Genomic DNA, 14,568 nt, shown 5'->3' on the forward strand with positions numbered 1-14,568 from the left:
AAGTAAAACCTTAGTACCTACAGTTTGTTTCAGAGATTGAGTAATCTAAGACTCACCCCTGATTTCCCTGGACCAACTCCATCACCATAGCTTCTGCACAAAGCCCTCTGCTTCTGAAAATATTATTGAATGTCAGGTAGCTTATGGGAGAAGTATTTCAAGGCATGCTTGGTGAGTGACTCATCATCTTAGAGAAAGAGTGTAGTTGTCGAAAGGGAATTGGCATTTGAGTTCACTGGGAAGGTTTCTTTGATGGTTTAGTGGCAGCTTCAGCGATATAAATTGTCTACATACATTAAACCTATGAGATTTTATACATCAGTCATACCTCAACAAGTCTGTTCAAAACAAAGCAAAGCAAAACAAAACAAACAAACAAACAAACAAAAGACAGTCCTCCTGCGCTTTCGGTGAGTGAAATATAGAAATCGTCTGTTAAATCCTAATTTGTATTTGCACAAACTCAACAAGAAAGGGACGTTTTCAGAGGAAGCTTATGAACAGAACCAATACTGTTACTGTGCACCAGCCAGTGTAGCTTGGGGACAGCATTCCTGCCCAGAGTGTGAATATTGAGATCATTACAAAGAACATGTACAATTTTCTTTGTGGTCAGGGATGCCCAGTTTTAGATCTTGCTACGGCCAACTGCCGGTTCGGACAGCATCATGAGCTCTGTTGTAGTCCTTGAAGGTTTGAAGAACTTTTACAAAAGCAAAAGTAGAGGGGGGGGGGGGAGAGAAAACCTTTTAAGAACGCTAATATTTTAGTTTTCACCATGATGCCTACCTCCATGTTTGCTTTGTTAATGCTAATATTTTCCAGAAAGAGTTCAATATTGGACCAGACTACAGTTAATTAATACAATGGGATTAGCTTATGTCTAGACACGTACATGTTACTTTTGTTTCTTGGGGCTTTAGTACTTGAGCAATCTTATTAAGACATGGATATGAGCTTTTAGTATATTGATTCATTCCAATTTGACTGCCACACCGCCTGAATGCCTGAGGTCTGTCATCTGCTAGGTTCACGGTGGCTGCTGAGTCACTTGGCTCTATTCTTGCACAGGTGTAAGTGTGAACTCTTGGGGACTTGGCTTACATAGAAGGCGAAGTCTTATAAATAAAATTCTGACCCTCCACTTCTAACAAACCAATGAAGGAAAGGGGAAAGTATTTAATTAAGTAATTACGGAAACAATTGACTTCTGTGATGAACTATGTCCTTTGAAAGATCTTCCAAAAAGCATGAAGAAGAACAATTAGAAAAAATGACCAACACTAAGTGAATTCACCGGATGCAGTGGTGTCTTTGGAGATGCTTTGCCTTATACTGTTTTAACAGAGCTTTTCTCTCTCTTTTTAAACTTTACAGGTTTTACATGTATTATGGCTTCTGGTTTTGTGTTTTTATGGGGATTCCTGTTTTCTGCGTGTGCAAACATGTTTGTCTCTGAATTTGTATGTGTTTCTTGTGCTTTTTCTCTGAGTCTTTTTCTTCTGTTTGTCTGATTTGTCCTGTTTCAGTTTGGTTGTTCTTATCTTGTCTTATCATCTTATCTTATTATTATTATCCTTTAGATGCCTGTTTGTTCTCTAAGAGACACAGGAAGTGTGTGGATTTGGATGACAGGGAAGGGCAGGGGAGCAGGATCCATAATCAGAATATACTGTATGAAAAAGATTATTTTCAATAAAAGAAAAAAAATATAAAAAGATTTTTAAAAATCCCATGAAAATGATTTACAGCAGCTTTCATAGAGGGACATGGAGATGTTAGCAGCCACTGAAAACAAAGAAGAGTAGATGGAGAAAGTGCCAATCCTGTATCAAATGGCTTATGTGCATTAAGGGAATAAAAAGATAGACTTACTTGTACTGGTCCAGTTCTGGAGTGTTCCCTGCTGACTCTGGTTTTCAGTGCCTTTTATTATTGCTCATAATGTTAAGTGAGCTGAGGTGCCTTATGCCAGCCAGAGAAAGTCACTAGGGGCTGACCTTTTGAAATATAGAGTCCAAGCTTTGACTTCACCCTCTCCATACACTCATGGTACTTGGCCTGCCCAGGATAATGTATTGAACCCCTCACCAATCAGTATAAACCAGTTATACTGAAAAAGTTCTATTGGGTATTTTGAACTCAGCAACATGGAAGTAATAAATGAACTACTGAATCCGACATAGCCTTCACAGAAAAATCTCTAACACGGAAAATAACAAAGCAAATACATGGCACTTTAATCTAAGCAGCAGAAGGCGATTAAATGCGTATCTGGTATGAGTAGCTGGAAAGATACACAGCAGTCAAGAGGGATGGCTGCTTTTTCACAGGACTTGGGTGCAGTTCCAAGCACCCTCATAGTGGGTCAAAACCATCTTTAACTCCAGTTTTTGGGGGCCCAACACTATCTTTTAGCTTCTGTAGACATTGTGAATATGTGGTGTACAGACAAAAATGCAGGCAAGATGCACACATAAAATAAAGCAATTTAAACCATATGTGGCATGGAATATGGTGTTCCAAGTCTGTCCAGGACCCATCCCCTTCTCACCAGTTGTCTTCTTAATCCCATCCTCTCTCACTCAGACTGACAGTTTAGTCTCTTAATAGTCCCTGTGCATGTCACTCTTATTCCTTTGAAGACACCATGGAGTCTTTAAAACAAACAGACCAGGCCATGTTTTCTCCTGCTTAAAGCCCTGACTGACCTATTCCCATCTGATGTGATTTTCTATCTTGTCCTTCACCCAGTCCGTGCTTCTCTGGGATCTGAGCAGCCCCAGATCTGTCTGCTGTAAACCTGAGCACTCCAAACCCTCCCCAACTTAAGCTCTTGAAAGGTGATGGTATGTATTTCTGCTTGCAGTTTCTCCCCTGTAGTCTTCACTAGCAGCAGCAAGTCTTCCTGTTATTAAGGTTACATACAGACTGAACATTGTCTTCTCAGAGAAACATTGCAGGCCATCTATCTAGAACAGTGGTTCTCAACCTTCCTAATGCTCCCACCCTTTAATACAGTGTCTCGTGTTGTGGTGACCCCAAAACATAAAATTATTTTCATTGCTACCTCTTAACTGTAATTTTGCTACGGGCATGAAATATAACATAAATATCTGATATGGAGAATATATGATATGCAAACCCTGTGAAAAAGTGATTTGATCCCCCCAAAGGGATCATGACCCACAGGTTGAGAACCTCTGATCTAGAATGAGCAGCATCATTCCTGTCTGGGACTGAGCACATCATCATTTTCCTTATTATTTGTGTTTATTGTCTCTCAGACCCTGCTAGGAGCTATGTACCACAAAGGCAGATGACCTGACGGCTTAATTTCTTGCTCTTTCTTCCCTATGCCTAGAACAATACCAGGCATATAAAAGACTCCAATTTTGCCTTACTGGCTGACTTAGAAATTGATAACGAGGCACATTTGGGCAGACGGCATGCTTAGTGTACATGAGGCCTTGGGATTGACTCCCAGTATGCAATTCCTTAACTTCAAACAGAGTGATAGCAACAACAAATAACTTGGGAGTTCTAAGATACAGGAGATTCATGTGGATCAGAGATGATGTCCTGGAGATTAAGATGGGCTGTATTTGAGCTAAATCTTTGTGTAGGGGCTGCTGGTGCCTTGCAAAGGTAGATATACATGGTGAATGTCATAGCCCAGAGTTTTGGGAGGAAAGAAGATGCTGACTGGGAAAGCCCATGGTGTTGGAGCTATTGTTAAATGAACGCATCCAAAGATGAACATAAGTGAGGACTGAGATAAATGGTGTAGAAACAGATACATGATGAAGAGTGTTTAAAAACGAGATAGGAATGTTTCATGTTCCAACAAAAAATTTAGTATACATTTCTATGTGTTTATGTGTAAAATAAAATTATGCTTAATATAGAAGGAATTACATTACAATTATATCATAGCTATATTCTGAGGGATCTTCACACTGGTGTAGAAATGGTTCCCTTAGTAAATTATCTACAATATATCTTTATTTCATTTATTAAATCTCCCGGTAATCACATATGTATGATGTATATAAAATAATTTTCCTCTATAAGTAACACACTGTGTTTATTCCAGTTGATCACGTTCAGGCTGCAGTATTACAAACTTCCAGTGCTAAAGAAAATGTTAATTATCATTCAATCTGTTTGATATTATTTTCACAAAGGCCTTTGTGAAATGTGACAGTCTCTTAAAGAAATAGTTTTTCCGTGGAGTTTGACCCAAAACAGTACTCACAGGGATTTCAATAAAATAACTAGAAAAACAAAACAAAACAAAACAAGAAACAACAAAAATGTACAAAATCTTCCACCAGATGCCATGAATTAATTACTTAGAATATTTTTTTATGCTAAGGTCATCTTACGTTGCCTTGATTAGCACTGAATTTGACTGAGCTTTGAAGTAGATGCTCACTGGAAACTAGCATTCTTCATTGTGCCTGTTTCTTGTCCTTTTCAAGCCAGCATCTCAGAACAGCAGCCACAGAGCAATATATAAGAGGATATTTGCAGTGGTGGGATGCTCTCTGTGAGATAAGGTGTTCCAGGGTGACACTCTCAAGCTGGCCAAATCAGATGTGAGAACACAGTAAGTGCCACACTGGGCCCACAGAAAGGGCTAGGCACAGGCAAGGAGAGGAGAGGATGAGTGGGCAACAAGTGGTACAGAGCTGAGAACATACTCAAGTGAAGGTCACTGGTGTCCTCAGAAGAGGAAATGAATGAAGACTTGGCCACTAGGAATCGTCACACTGGTATGTAGGGAAGGGTATGTTGCAATGAAGAAGCATCTTGAACTGCAAAGCTGCATATAGGAAGGGCAGAGTCGGGGATCACTACTAAGGACTTGTCAAGAATGGTCCCCAAAAATGAAAAAAAAAATGAAATTGGGGATAGAGGATGAAGAACAATGAGTTAACCAAGGGATTTTGGAAGAAGAGCAAAGGGAGGTGCATGGTAATAACCATTAGATGAAATGGGACAAACTTGCTGTAGCTACAGACAGAGCCACCTGTATGGGGCAGAGCTGAGTAAGTCCCACACAAACCAGGGGCAAGAGAGACATTCATTCTGATACACCGGTATAGACTCCTGGGCAATCCCAGGGGTTTTCCTCATGAGAAGCAGAATTACCAAACCATACAAATAATTTCCGTGCACAATCCCACTCTACTTTTCATAGCTCATGCTGTGTAAAGCATGTCTGTGAACTGTGGACTTAGCTCCACTGAGCAATGGAGGCCTGCTCAGTACTCTTTATACCTTGGCAGGCATCCTGACCTGTGCAAGAGTGTCACAGAGCACTGAACCTCATGTGCTGGTCAGGGGAGTGAAGCGATCATTGTAGGCAGGTGACAGAGCTCAATAAATCACATACTCTGGGTGAAAATGGGAAAGTAACTTCATGTGCTTAATTAGAAAGCTCCTTCAGATTCATGATGTAACAAGATGAACACTTTCTAATCTGTCCCTTTGTCTCAATGCTGCCTTCTCTTCTTTTACACTGACTTTCATGGGTTGTATCTCTAAAATTGAACTCCCGTCAAAGAACCAGTGACCTGGAAGGAAAGCTAATTCCATATCTCTAAAAAGAAAAAAAAAAGAGCAAACACAGAGAATTGACCTGGAGTTCCATTTTGTTGCCTGTAGCTAACGTAACTGAATTAATCCAGACCCAGAAAGACTCACATGGTATATGCCAATTTATAATTGGACACTAGCCTAAAAGGGATGTACCATGAAAGTCTTTACTTACCAGGAGATTGGGATAGATGTGGGAGTTTCCTATTGGGACTCTAGGTGAGAGAAGTATGGGAGAATGGGGAAATAGAAGGATCCAGAGGTTCCTAGAAACCTACAAGAACACCATGTTGGGTGAATCTGGACCCAGGGGAGTCTACTCAAACTACTGTATAAGCCAAGGACAATATATGCAGTAAGCCTTGGACTCCTATTCAAATCTAGCTGATGGACAGGACATTCTCCACAGTTGTGTAGAGAGTGGGGACTGACTCTGCCATTAACTTTGGTGCCCCCTATTTGACGACTTCCTTTTTGTGTGGAGGTCTGGTGGCACTCAGAGAAAGGATAAGCAGGCTACCAGGATGAGACCTGATAGGCTATGACCATATGGTGGGGGAGGAGGTCCCCTTCTGTCACAAGAAGGGAATCGGGTGAAAGAGGGAGGGAGGGAGAAAAAGGAGGATACAAGCGAGGGGATAACAATTGAGATGTAATCTGAATAAATCAATTAAATAAAATAAAAAATTTTAAAAACACATCAAGGGCTCAGCTGAGTACATTGGTCAGTGACAGTTTGCTTGCCTAGAGTGTGCAAGACCTAGGTTTGGTTTCTAGTACAACAAACAAAATGGAATATAAACCTAGTTGTATTGGTTGGTTTTAATTGTTAGCTTGACACAATTCAGTATCATATAGTAAGAGGTCTTAATGACAGATTGTCTATATCAGAAAATGAACAGTGAAGGGCATTGTCCAAGGACAGAAACACAATGTAAAGGGCTTCCATTTGTAAGCAGCAAGTACCATCATTTTAATGGTGATCATAATCACAGCTGTTAATTGAAAAATTGGAGACTGTGAAAGGCCATGAATTAGTTATTATATTCCAAAAGGAAAAGTGAATGCAAAATGTACAAAATATAGATATAAACATATACAATGTTACATGTTTAATTATTTATTGATTTTAATAAATAAAGGTGAGTTAATAAATGGGATTCCTGTAAAGTCCTGTGCCATTTGAAATTTTAATAAATTCACTCCCATGAAAGATGCAAACAATCTGCAAAATGTTACTGAGGAAATTTACCCAGAGAGCAGCAGGAGTTTCTGCAGAAATCTTATTCTCAGCAATCCATTATGACTTTGGTAATGGTAGCAAAGTCATTAAGCACAGTATAGTATTTAACACCTGATGCATAAAGAAAATTTAAAAAGACAATTAACAATTATGTTTAAATATCATCACCTCTTCTACATATAGAAAACTGTTTATATTCTCTGTAGATGCAAAAGTATTAAAATTCATACTATAAATTATATGAATATCTTGAATATAGCAGTTTTTTGCTTCTCACTTTCCTTAAGTATCTGTTCCTAAGTCCAAAAATGTACTGATTTTTATCTGTGTGAGAAGGGAGAAAAAAACATTGAATGTGGACTCAGAAAACAAATTCATACTAAATTACGTAGGGAGTTATTGTCTCAATTCCATGGCTATTCACAATGGCTTATGGGGTGTTCCAAATGTCAAATAAGCCAAACTGCTAGAGACAGGCTAGCTGCAAACCAGTTCTCATCTTCAGGATGAAACTCCTAATTACAAAAATATGCTAATAAACATCTTTCAAAAATCTAAAGTTTTACTAATTATTAGAGAGAGAAGAGAGAGAGAAGAGAAGAGATATTAGAGAGAGAAGAGAGAGAGAGAAGAGAGAGAGAAGAGAGGGAGAGGGAGAGGGAGAGGGAGAGAGAGAGAGAGAGAGAGAGAGAGAGAGAGAGAGAGAGAGAGAGAGAGAGAGAGAGAGAGAGAGAGAGAGAGAGAGAGAGAGAGAGAGAGAGAGAGAGCATGCGTTAACATAAGCATGTGAGTGCTTGCATGTCAGAGAACAACTTTCTGGAGTCAGTTCTGTTTTCTGCTGTTTGTCCCAAGATCATGTTCAGGTTTTTGCTGGGCAGTACTCTTAGCTGATGAGCTGTTTTGCTGGCCTAATTCATTTTTCTAAAAAAATTTCAGTGGCTTTTAAACATAAATTTAATTTATTTTTAACTGATACATGCAAACAAAACCACACATTACTGTAATACCGTGTTATTTTTGATACACTGTGTAACATCAAAATCCAATTAAACATCTGTATCTGCTCAAACAATACTTCTTTATGACAAAAGCTTTTAAAACCCTTTCATCTAGGATTTTGAAATACACACTTCATTGTTATGAACAGTCTCTCTTTCTGTACACAGCACAGTGGAACTGCTTGCTTCTCGCTGTCTAACAGGAATTTGGTCCCCACAGGTCAACCCTGCTGTCCACTTCTGCTTATCACCTTCTACTCTCACTTTCTTGAGCTTGGCCTTTTTAGACACTATGTGAGTGAAATCATATAGCACTGCTTTCTCTGACTGCTATATTCCACTTAGCACAATAATCTCAAACTCAATTTTTGATGTATTTACAGTCATAAGAATAGGTAGCGGTGTTTCTTGATTCACAGTAAATATATAAAATGAATGTTGCTATCTGATAAAGACATATCAAGTTTAGTGTCCACCTTCACAGTGCATATATTTCAGTAATCACAAAACTATGTCTTTATTCAAGGAATAAGGTGTTCCTAAAAGATAATACAGACTGTGACCAACATGTGATTTCCATTTAGTATTGAATTTTTAAGAAAACAATTTAGGTAGTACCTACAGAGGAAAAAACAGAAGCTTCTCACTGGAAATCCAGAGTATACACATTAGGAAAATCCACTGGAAAGTCATTACCTATGCAGAGTCTAAGAGTTACATTTAAGGCCAGCACCTAGCAAAGACTACTATTTTCCATAAACTGTCAGTACAAATAGTTTGCTGGCTAGTTTTATATCAAATTTGACACAAGCTTGAGTCATCAGAGAGAAGGGAGCCTCAACTGATGAAACAGCACCATAAGATCCCGCTGTTGACAATTGATGTGGGAGGGCCCAGCCCATTGTGGTTGGTGCCACTCCTAGGCTACAGTTCCTGGATCCTATAGAAAAACACTCTAAGCAAACCATAATGAGGAAGCCAGTAAGCAGCACTCCTTCATGGTCTCTCCATCAGTTCCTGCCTCCAGGTTCGTGCCCTGTTTGAGTTCCTTCCCAGACTTCCCTCAGTAATGCACTATAATATGGACATATAAGCCAAATAGACCTTTTCCTTCCAAGTTTCTTTTGGTCATGGTATTATTTCATCACAGCAATAGTAACCCTATCTAGGATAAATAGTCACAGATCCTGTTAGCTTGGCTTCCTAATGTTCTGTCAGACTATTCTCTAGGATCTGAATTTTTTGGGTAGAAAAGCCTCTGTAGTTGAAACGTACAATATACTTGTTCTGTGGAATTTGACCAGAAAATGTACTTTATTGAGGTACAGTTTTCCAATGTGAGAGTCATGGTTTTTTTCTTTAATTTCTTGTTTTCATGCACTAGTATTTTCATTTTTATGAATAAATGGAAAACTTTATTTTTGTGATAATCCTCAAATTATCTCTTGAATAGTCTTCTAATTACTCTGTGATTTTCTCCAACTGTGTCAATCAAATGAACATCAGAAAAGGATTGTGGTGGTCTGAATACAAGCTGCCAACATGAATTTTCTGGCTTCACTGTAGAAGCCTCTCCACATCTCCCCGCCACCTCCTCTGTCCTCAGATGTGTGGAGGATGACTCATCTGTGGACCACAGTGTGTCCTAAAGGTTACTGAATTTGGTCCTTACAGTACTTTTCATTTACAAACAGAGACAGACTTAAGGCTTGGGAAAATGAAATGAGGTGAGTGTAATGTCAAGAGATAAATGGATAAAGAAAATGTGTTACATATACAAACTGATGATGTTTTCTTCAGCCACAAAGAAAATGAATTATATGATTTGTAGTAAAATGGATAGAGCTAGATGTTAAGCAAAATATGCCAGACTCAGACAGGTACAACAAATACACACAGTTTAATCACCTATGTGGAACCTAAAACCTATGTGTATGTCTTCGCTGAAAGTAGAAGGAGTATTTGCAGGAAGGAAGGGACAGAGGATCAACTGAGAGGAGAGGGGAGACACGAGAGGGATTGGGCTGAATATAAACAAAACACAAATGATAGGCAGATTTGGGCCCAGGGGTCCCGCTCAAACTAAGGCACCAGCCAAGGACAATACAGGAGGTAAACTTTAAACCCCTTCCCAGATCTAGCCAATGGTCAGAATATTCTCCACAGTTGAGTGGAGAGTGTGATACGACTTTCTCACGTACTCTGGTGCCTCACATTTGACCATGTCCCCTGGAGGGGGAGACCTGGGGGCACTCAGAGGAAGGACAGCAAGTAGCCAAGAAGAGACTTGATACCCTATGAGAATATACAGGGGGACGTAATCCCCCTCAGGAACAGTCATAGGGGAGGGGAATAATGGGAAAATGGGGGGGGGGAGGAATGGGAGGATACAAGGGATGGGATAAACATTGAGATGTAACAAGAATAAATTAATAAAAAAATGCAAAAAAAAAACCATAAATAAGTAAGTAAATAAATAAATAAATAATTAAGTAAATTGGAGCCAAAAAAACAAAACACAAGATAGCGTACACTGATAGCAAGCAAGAAAAATGAAAACAAATGTAGTGAGACTTTTGTCCCCAGTTTCCATGTAGACTCCAATGAAAGGTGTCATGCTTTTCTTCTCATTCCCAAATTCCTAACAAAATATGACCCAGTTATGGCAGCTACCACTTAGAACTTCTGCTGACAGACAGTGCTGCCGGATCCTGCCATGCTGCCTGTATACCCCTCCCATATATAAACACGTACGTCTCACACACACATGCATGATGAATGAAGTTTTAAATTTTGAAGTCTTCCAACTACCAAGTTTAGATACCCGCCAGTAGCATTTTTAAATATACACTGCAGTTCCATAGAGGAAACTTTATTAGTATCATTTCCATTTTCAAAATGTACCACTAGGACGTCGAGAATGCAGCGTATTTCCAGATTTCATTGCCTCTCTCTTTCTGACCATGTATCTTTCAATCCATAAGTCTCTTTGGCCCTTGAATTGGGAAACTATTTTATTTTAAACTGTGTCTGTGGCCTCCTTTGAGAACATAAAGTTGCTGAGCTGTGACTTGGTGCATCTTTGTGATGAAAGTTATCCTACATTTTGGAATCAGTGTCCTTTTTATTTTCAAATGTTGAGAGCTAAATACAGAAACTAAGAGGAGTCATGTACAAGAATAATTCCTTGACAGGTTATATTTGTATTTGACTTAAGCTGAGGTGACCCAAGTCGGCTATATAAAGCTAAAACTTTTTAACCATTGAATGCTATGCTAGACAAAGTTCGAGGGCATTCTATCCCATTAGCTTGTGGTGTGGTTACTGTAGCTCTGGCTGGGATCAACTGACTCAGATGTGTATGATGTGTGGGTACTTGTTGCTAAGGTTTCTTCCTACAGGGAGACATAAGCAACATCCACTCCACTTCCTAAGTAAGGTGCCAACAACAAAATGAGGCACAGTTCCAGCGTCTTACTCAGAGGGTTCCTTGCAGAGCTTAGTGGGAATTTCTTAAACGGCCATGCTGCTCCCTCTCTTCCAGCAGGCTGTACCCGGAAAGCCTTAATTAGGTATGAAGACTCATGCAAGGCAAGTCTTCTCTAGACTGGAGCAAATATGCAGTATAAACAATCAACAAGCCTGGCAGGAATGATCTTTGCGAGAGGGCCCACATGAATGCCCCAAGATGGCGCAGTCACTCGTGACAATAACTTAGTGCTTGTACCACAGTACCCTTCCATAATCATTTACAAATATTTATTTTTATCACCATTGTTAATAGGGTTAGCAATTTCTTATCTAGTCTTTGAGTTCCCGTTGGGTCTTTTCTATTGTCATTAGATTTAGACATTTTCTCTTTGATATTACTACAAAATTCTGATTGACAAAGCAATAGTTACTAATATTTTTAGAGTAATAATTTTCAACTAGTAGGTCATCACTCCTTTAGGGGTCAAACTACCCTTTCACAGGGGTGACCTAAGACAGTTGGAAAGCACAGACACTTGTGATTCATAACAATAGCAAAATAACAGTTTTGAGGAATAACAAATATAATTTTATGGATGGGGTCACTACAACATGAGAAACTATAGTAAAGGGTCCCAGCATTAGGAAGATTGAAAACCCACTGTTTTAAAGCTTATAATCTTTATAAGATTATTGATAAAAGTTGAGTGTCCTTCATCTCAAATATGTAGGATGAAAAGTGTTTTAGATTTGGGAATATTTGCATATAGATAATGCAATTCATTTCACATGTACCTATATTTATTCATGGATTAAAGGTCATGTTATGCAGGATTTTTAATGGTGTGCATGAAACAGCTTCCAGGGACCATAATTTCCCCCCTCAGAGTGTTTATCCCACTGGCACCAAACATGCTTAGACTTGGGAGCATTTCAGATTTGGGGTGTTAGCTTTAAGGACTCTCAGTATGTATTATGGTGCTCAAACAGGATCAGAGTACTGAAGATTAGTAAAGCTGAGAAACTTGAAGTTTCTATAGCAAACAAAAGAAGAGGAAACCTTAAAAATTAAGTTTGTCTGATACCAACCCAAACTCAAGTTCTACCCACCATATTATTTTTTATAACTGTGAATTTAGAGCGTGTTCTCTTTGTAAATTTGAGGGAGATTTTAGAAGTTCGTTTACCTATACTACACACCACATTAACACATTTCTATGAGATAGGGCTTCAATAACTGCATGGCTTTAGAAATAATAGTCAGCGTCCACTCTAAAGCTAGCCTCTTGACTTCTTGTTCCATAAACCACCACTAAGAGCCTTTTTGTTATAGGACAGAATTTACTAAGATCACTTTTCAGCCATATGGTAACCCAGGATTATGTTGCCAATAAGGATAGTTCAGTAGAAAAGGGTATCAGGCATAGATTAACACAAAAGTAACTTCATGCGACAATGCATTTATAATAACATAAAAGAGAAGAGAAGATGTTGCATGAGGCTGTGGTGTGGAGAAAAGACAAAATACAAGACGGCAGATAGAATTGTTTTTAACTATAGAATGTAGCAATAGGAATTATGATCAATTTCAGGAGTTGCAAACTTGTACAACCACTCTGGAAATCAATGTGGTGCTTTCTCAGAAAACTGGGAATAGTTTTTACCTCAAGACCTAGCTATACCAGTCATGGGCATATACCCAAAAGGTGCTCCACCATACAACAATGACATTTGCTCAACTATGTTCATAGCAGCTTTATTCATAGTATTCAGAATCTGGAAACAACCTAGATGCCCCTCAACCAATGAATGGATAAAGAAACTGTGGTATATTTACACAATGGAATACAATTCACCTATTAAAAATAAGGAAATCTTGAAATCAGCAGGCAAATGGATTGAACTAGAAAAAAAAAATCATCCTGAGTGAGGTAACCCAGACCTAGAAAAACATGCAAGGTATATACTCACCACTCATGGTATATAAGTGCATATTAACCCTACATAGATTTTTCTGAGAGACTACACCCAGAAGGAGATCAGGAGAGATACTGGAACTTGGATGGAATGCTGAGAGTTGTATGGAAGAGTGCTGTGCTCTCCACTGGGATCTGACACCATCCTGGAAGGTTTGGAATCCTCCAGAGCCTTCTGAGGGTGGGCTAGCCTAGCCAACACACTGACTGCGGCTTGTGAGGCCTTAAAGGGAGGGCTTAGCTGAGCCACAGTGCACAGAATTCAGCTCCACAGAAAAAGAGGAAACAAATGTGTCTGGTTTTATTGAGAGCTAGGATCCTACACATTCAGCGGATATGTGCCTCACTCTCTAATGTAGAACATCATTTCATCTGTGACTGGTAGCTACTTACGAGGGAAACTATTTGTATTTGCATACTTTCATTTTTAAAAGTAAATATTGAGTTCAAACTGAGTAAAAATTTCCCATTTGAAAAAAATCAAAATTGAGAGGCAATGATTTTGATTTCCTTTTCCTCTTTGTGGTACAGATTAATCTTAAAGATATTGGTGAAATCTACAAAATCCGCATTGGTCATGACAACAGTGGGGAGGATCCCAGATGGTATGTGGAAGAAATTACACTTGAAAATATAGCCACATGTGAACTGCTTTGTTTAGCTGTGAATTCCTGGATATCTGACAGTGAAAATGATGGGGACACATGGAAAGAGATGCCCATTGTAAGGGCACACAGAGGGCCACTTCCAGGTACGTGATTTCACTTTAAACTAAAATACTTGAGATTATTAGACTAGGGGGTTGCCTTTTTTTCCTATCAAAGACCAGACACCACATATCTTAAACTTATGGGACATAAAAGTATCTGTCAGAACTGCTCAACTCTGTCAGCACAGTGAGGCACAGCTGTAGATAACACATGGTAAAAAGCAAGGATGTGGCCAATAAAACTTCATCTAACAGACATTGAAATTAGAGTTTTCTATAACCCTTATTTGTCAATAGGCAGCATGCAGTTGTACCACACAGATGCTGTGAGGTCTTCCTACTCTGCCTGGGTACATTGATTTTGTGTCTGAGCAAGATTTATTTTTTTAAAAAATGTACAGAGATGTGCACAAGGCCAACTCATTTTGGAATGGCCTTTGCTACCATTCAAATGTGACTTTCTTCTTAGCTATACTATGTAAATAGATGTCAGCAATCATGACCTCAGGAGCACTTGATTTCCCTTACTATTTGTTATTGCTGCCTATCTTAATTAGGTTTTCTATT

The 14,568-nt window shown here is 38.9% G+C and overlaps 1 protein-coding gene across 1 annotated transcript in view; it reads left to right on the plus strand.

The window, feature by feature from the left end:
* Positions 1–14,568, plus strand: part of LOC127201237 (lipoxygenase homology domain-containing protein 1-like) — a 339,490-nt gene that overhangs the window by 295,007 nt on the left and 29,915 nt on the right. Inside the window, 1 exon segment of the mRNA XM_051159652.1 lies at positions 13,824–14,043. Within this exon segment, the coding sequence (XP_051015609.1) occupies positions 13,824–14,043 (220 nt within the window).

The sequence above is a fragment of the Acomys russatus genome, chromosome 2 (genome assembly GCF_903995435.1).
Source record: "Acomys russatus chromosome 2, mAcoRus1.1, whole genome shotgun sequence".
Taxonomy (NCBI): Eukaryota; Metazoa; Chordata; class Mammalia; order Rodentia; family Muridae; genus Acomys; species Acomys russatus.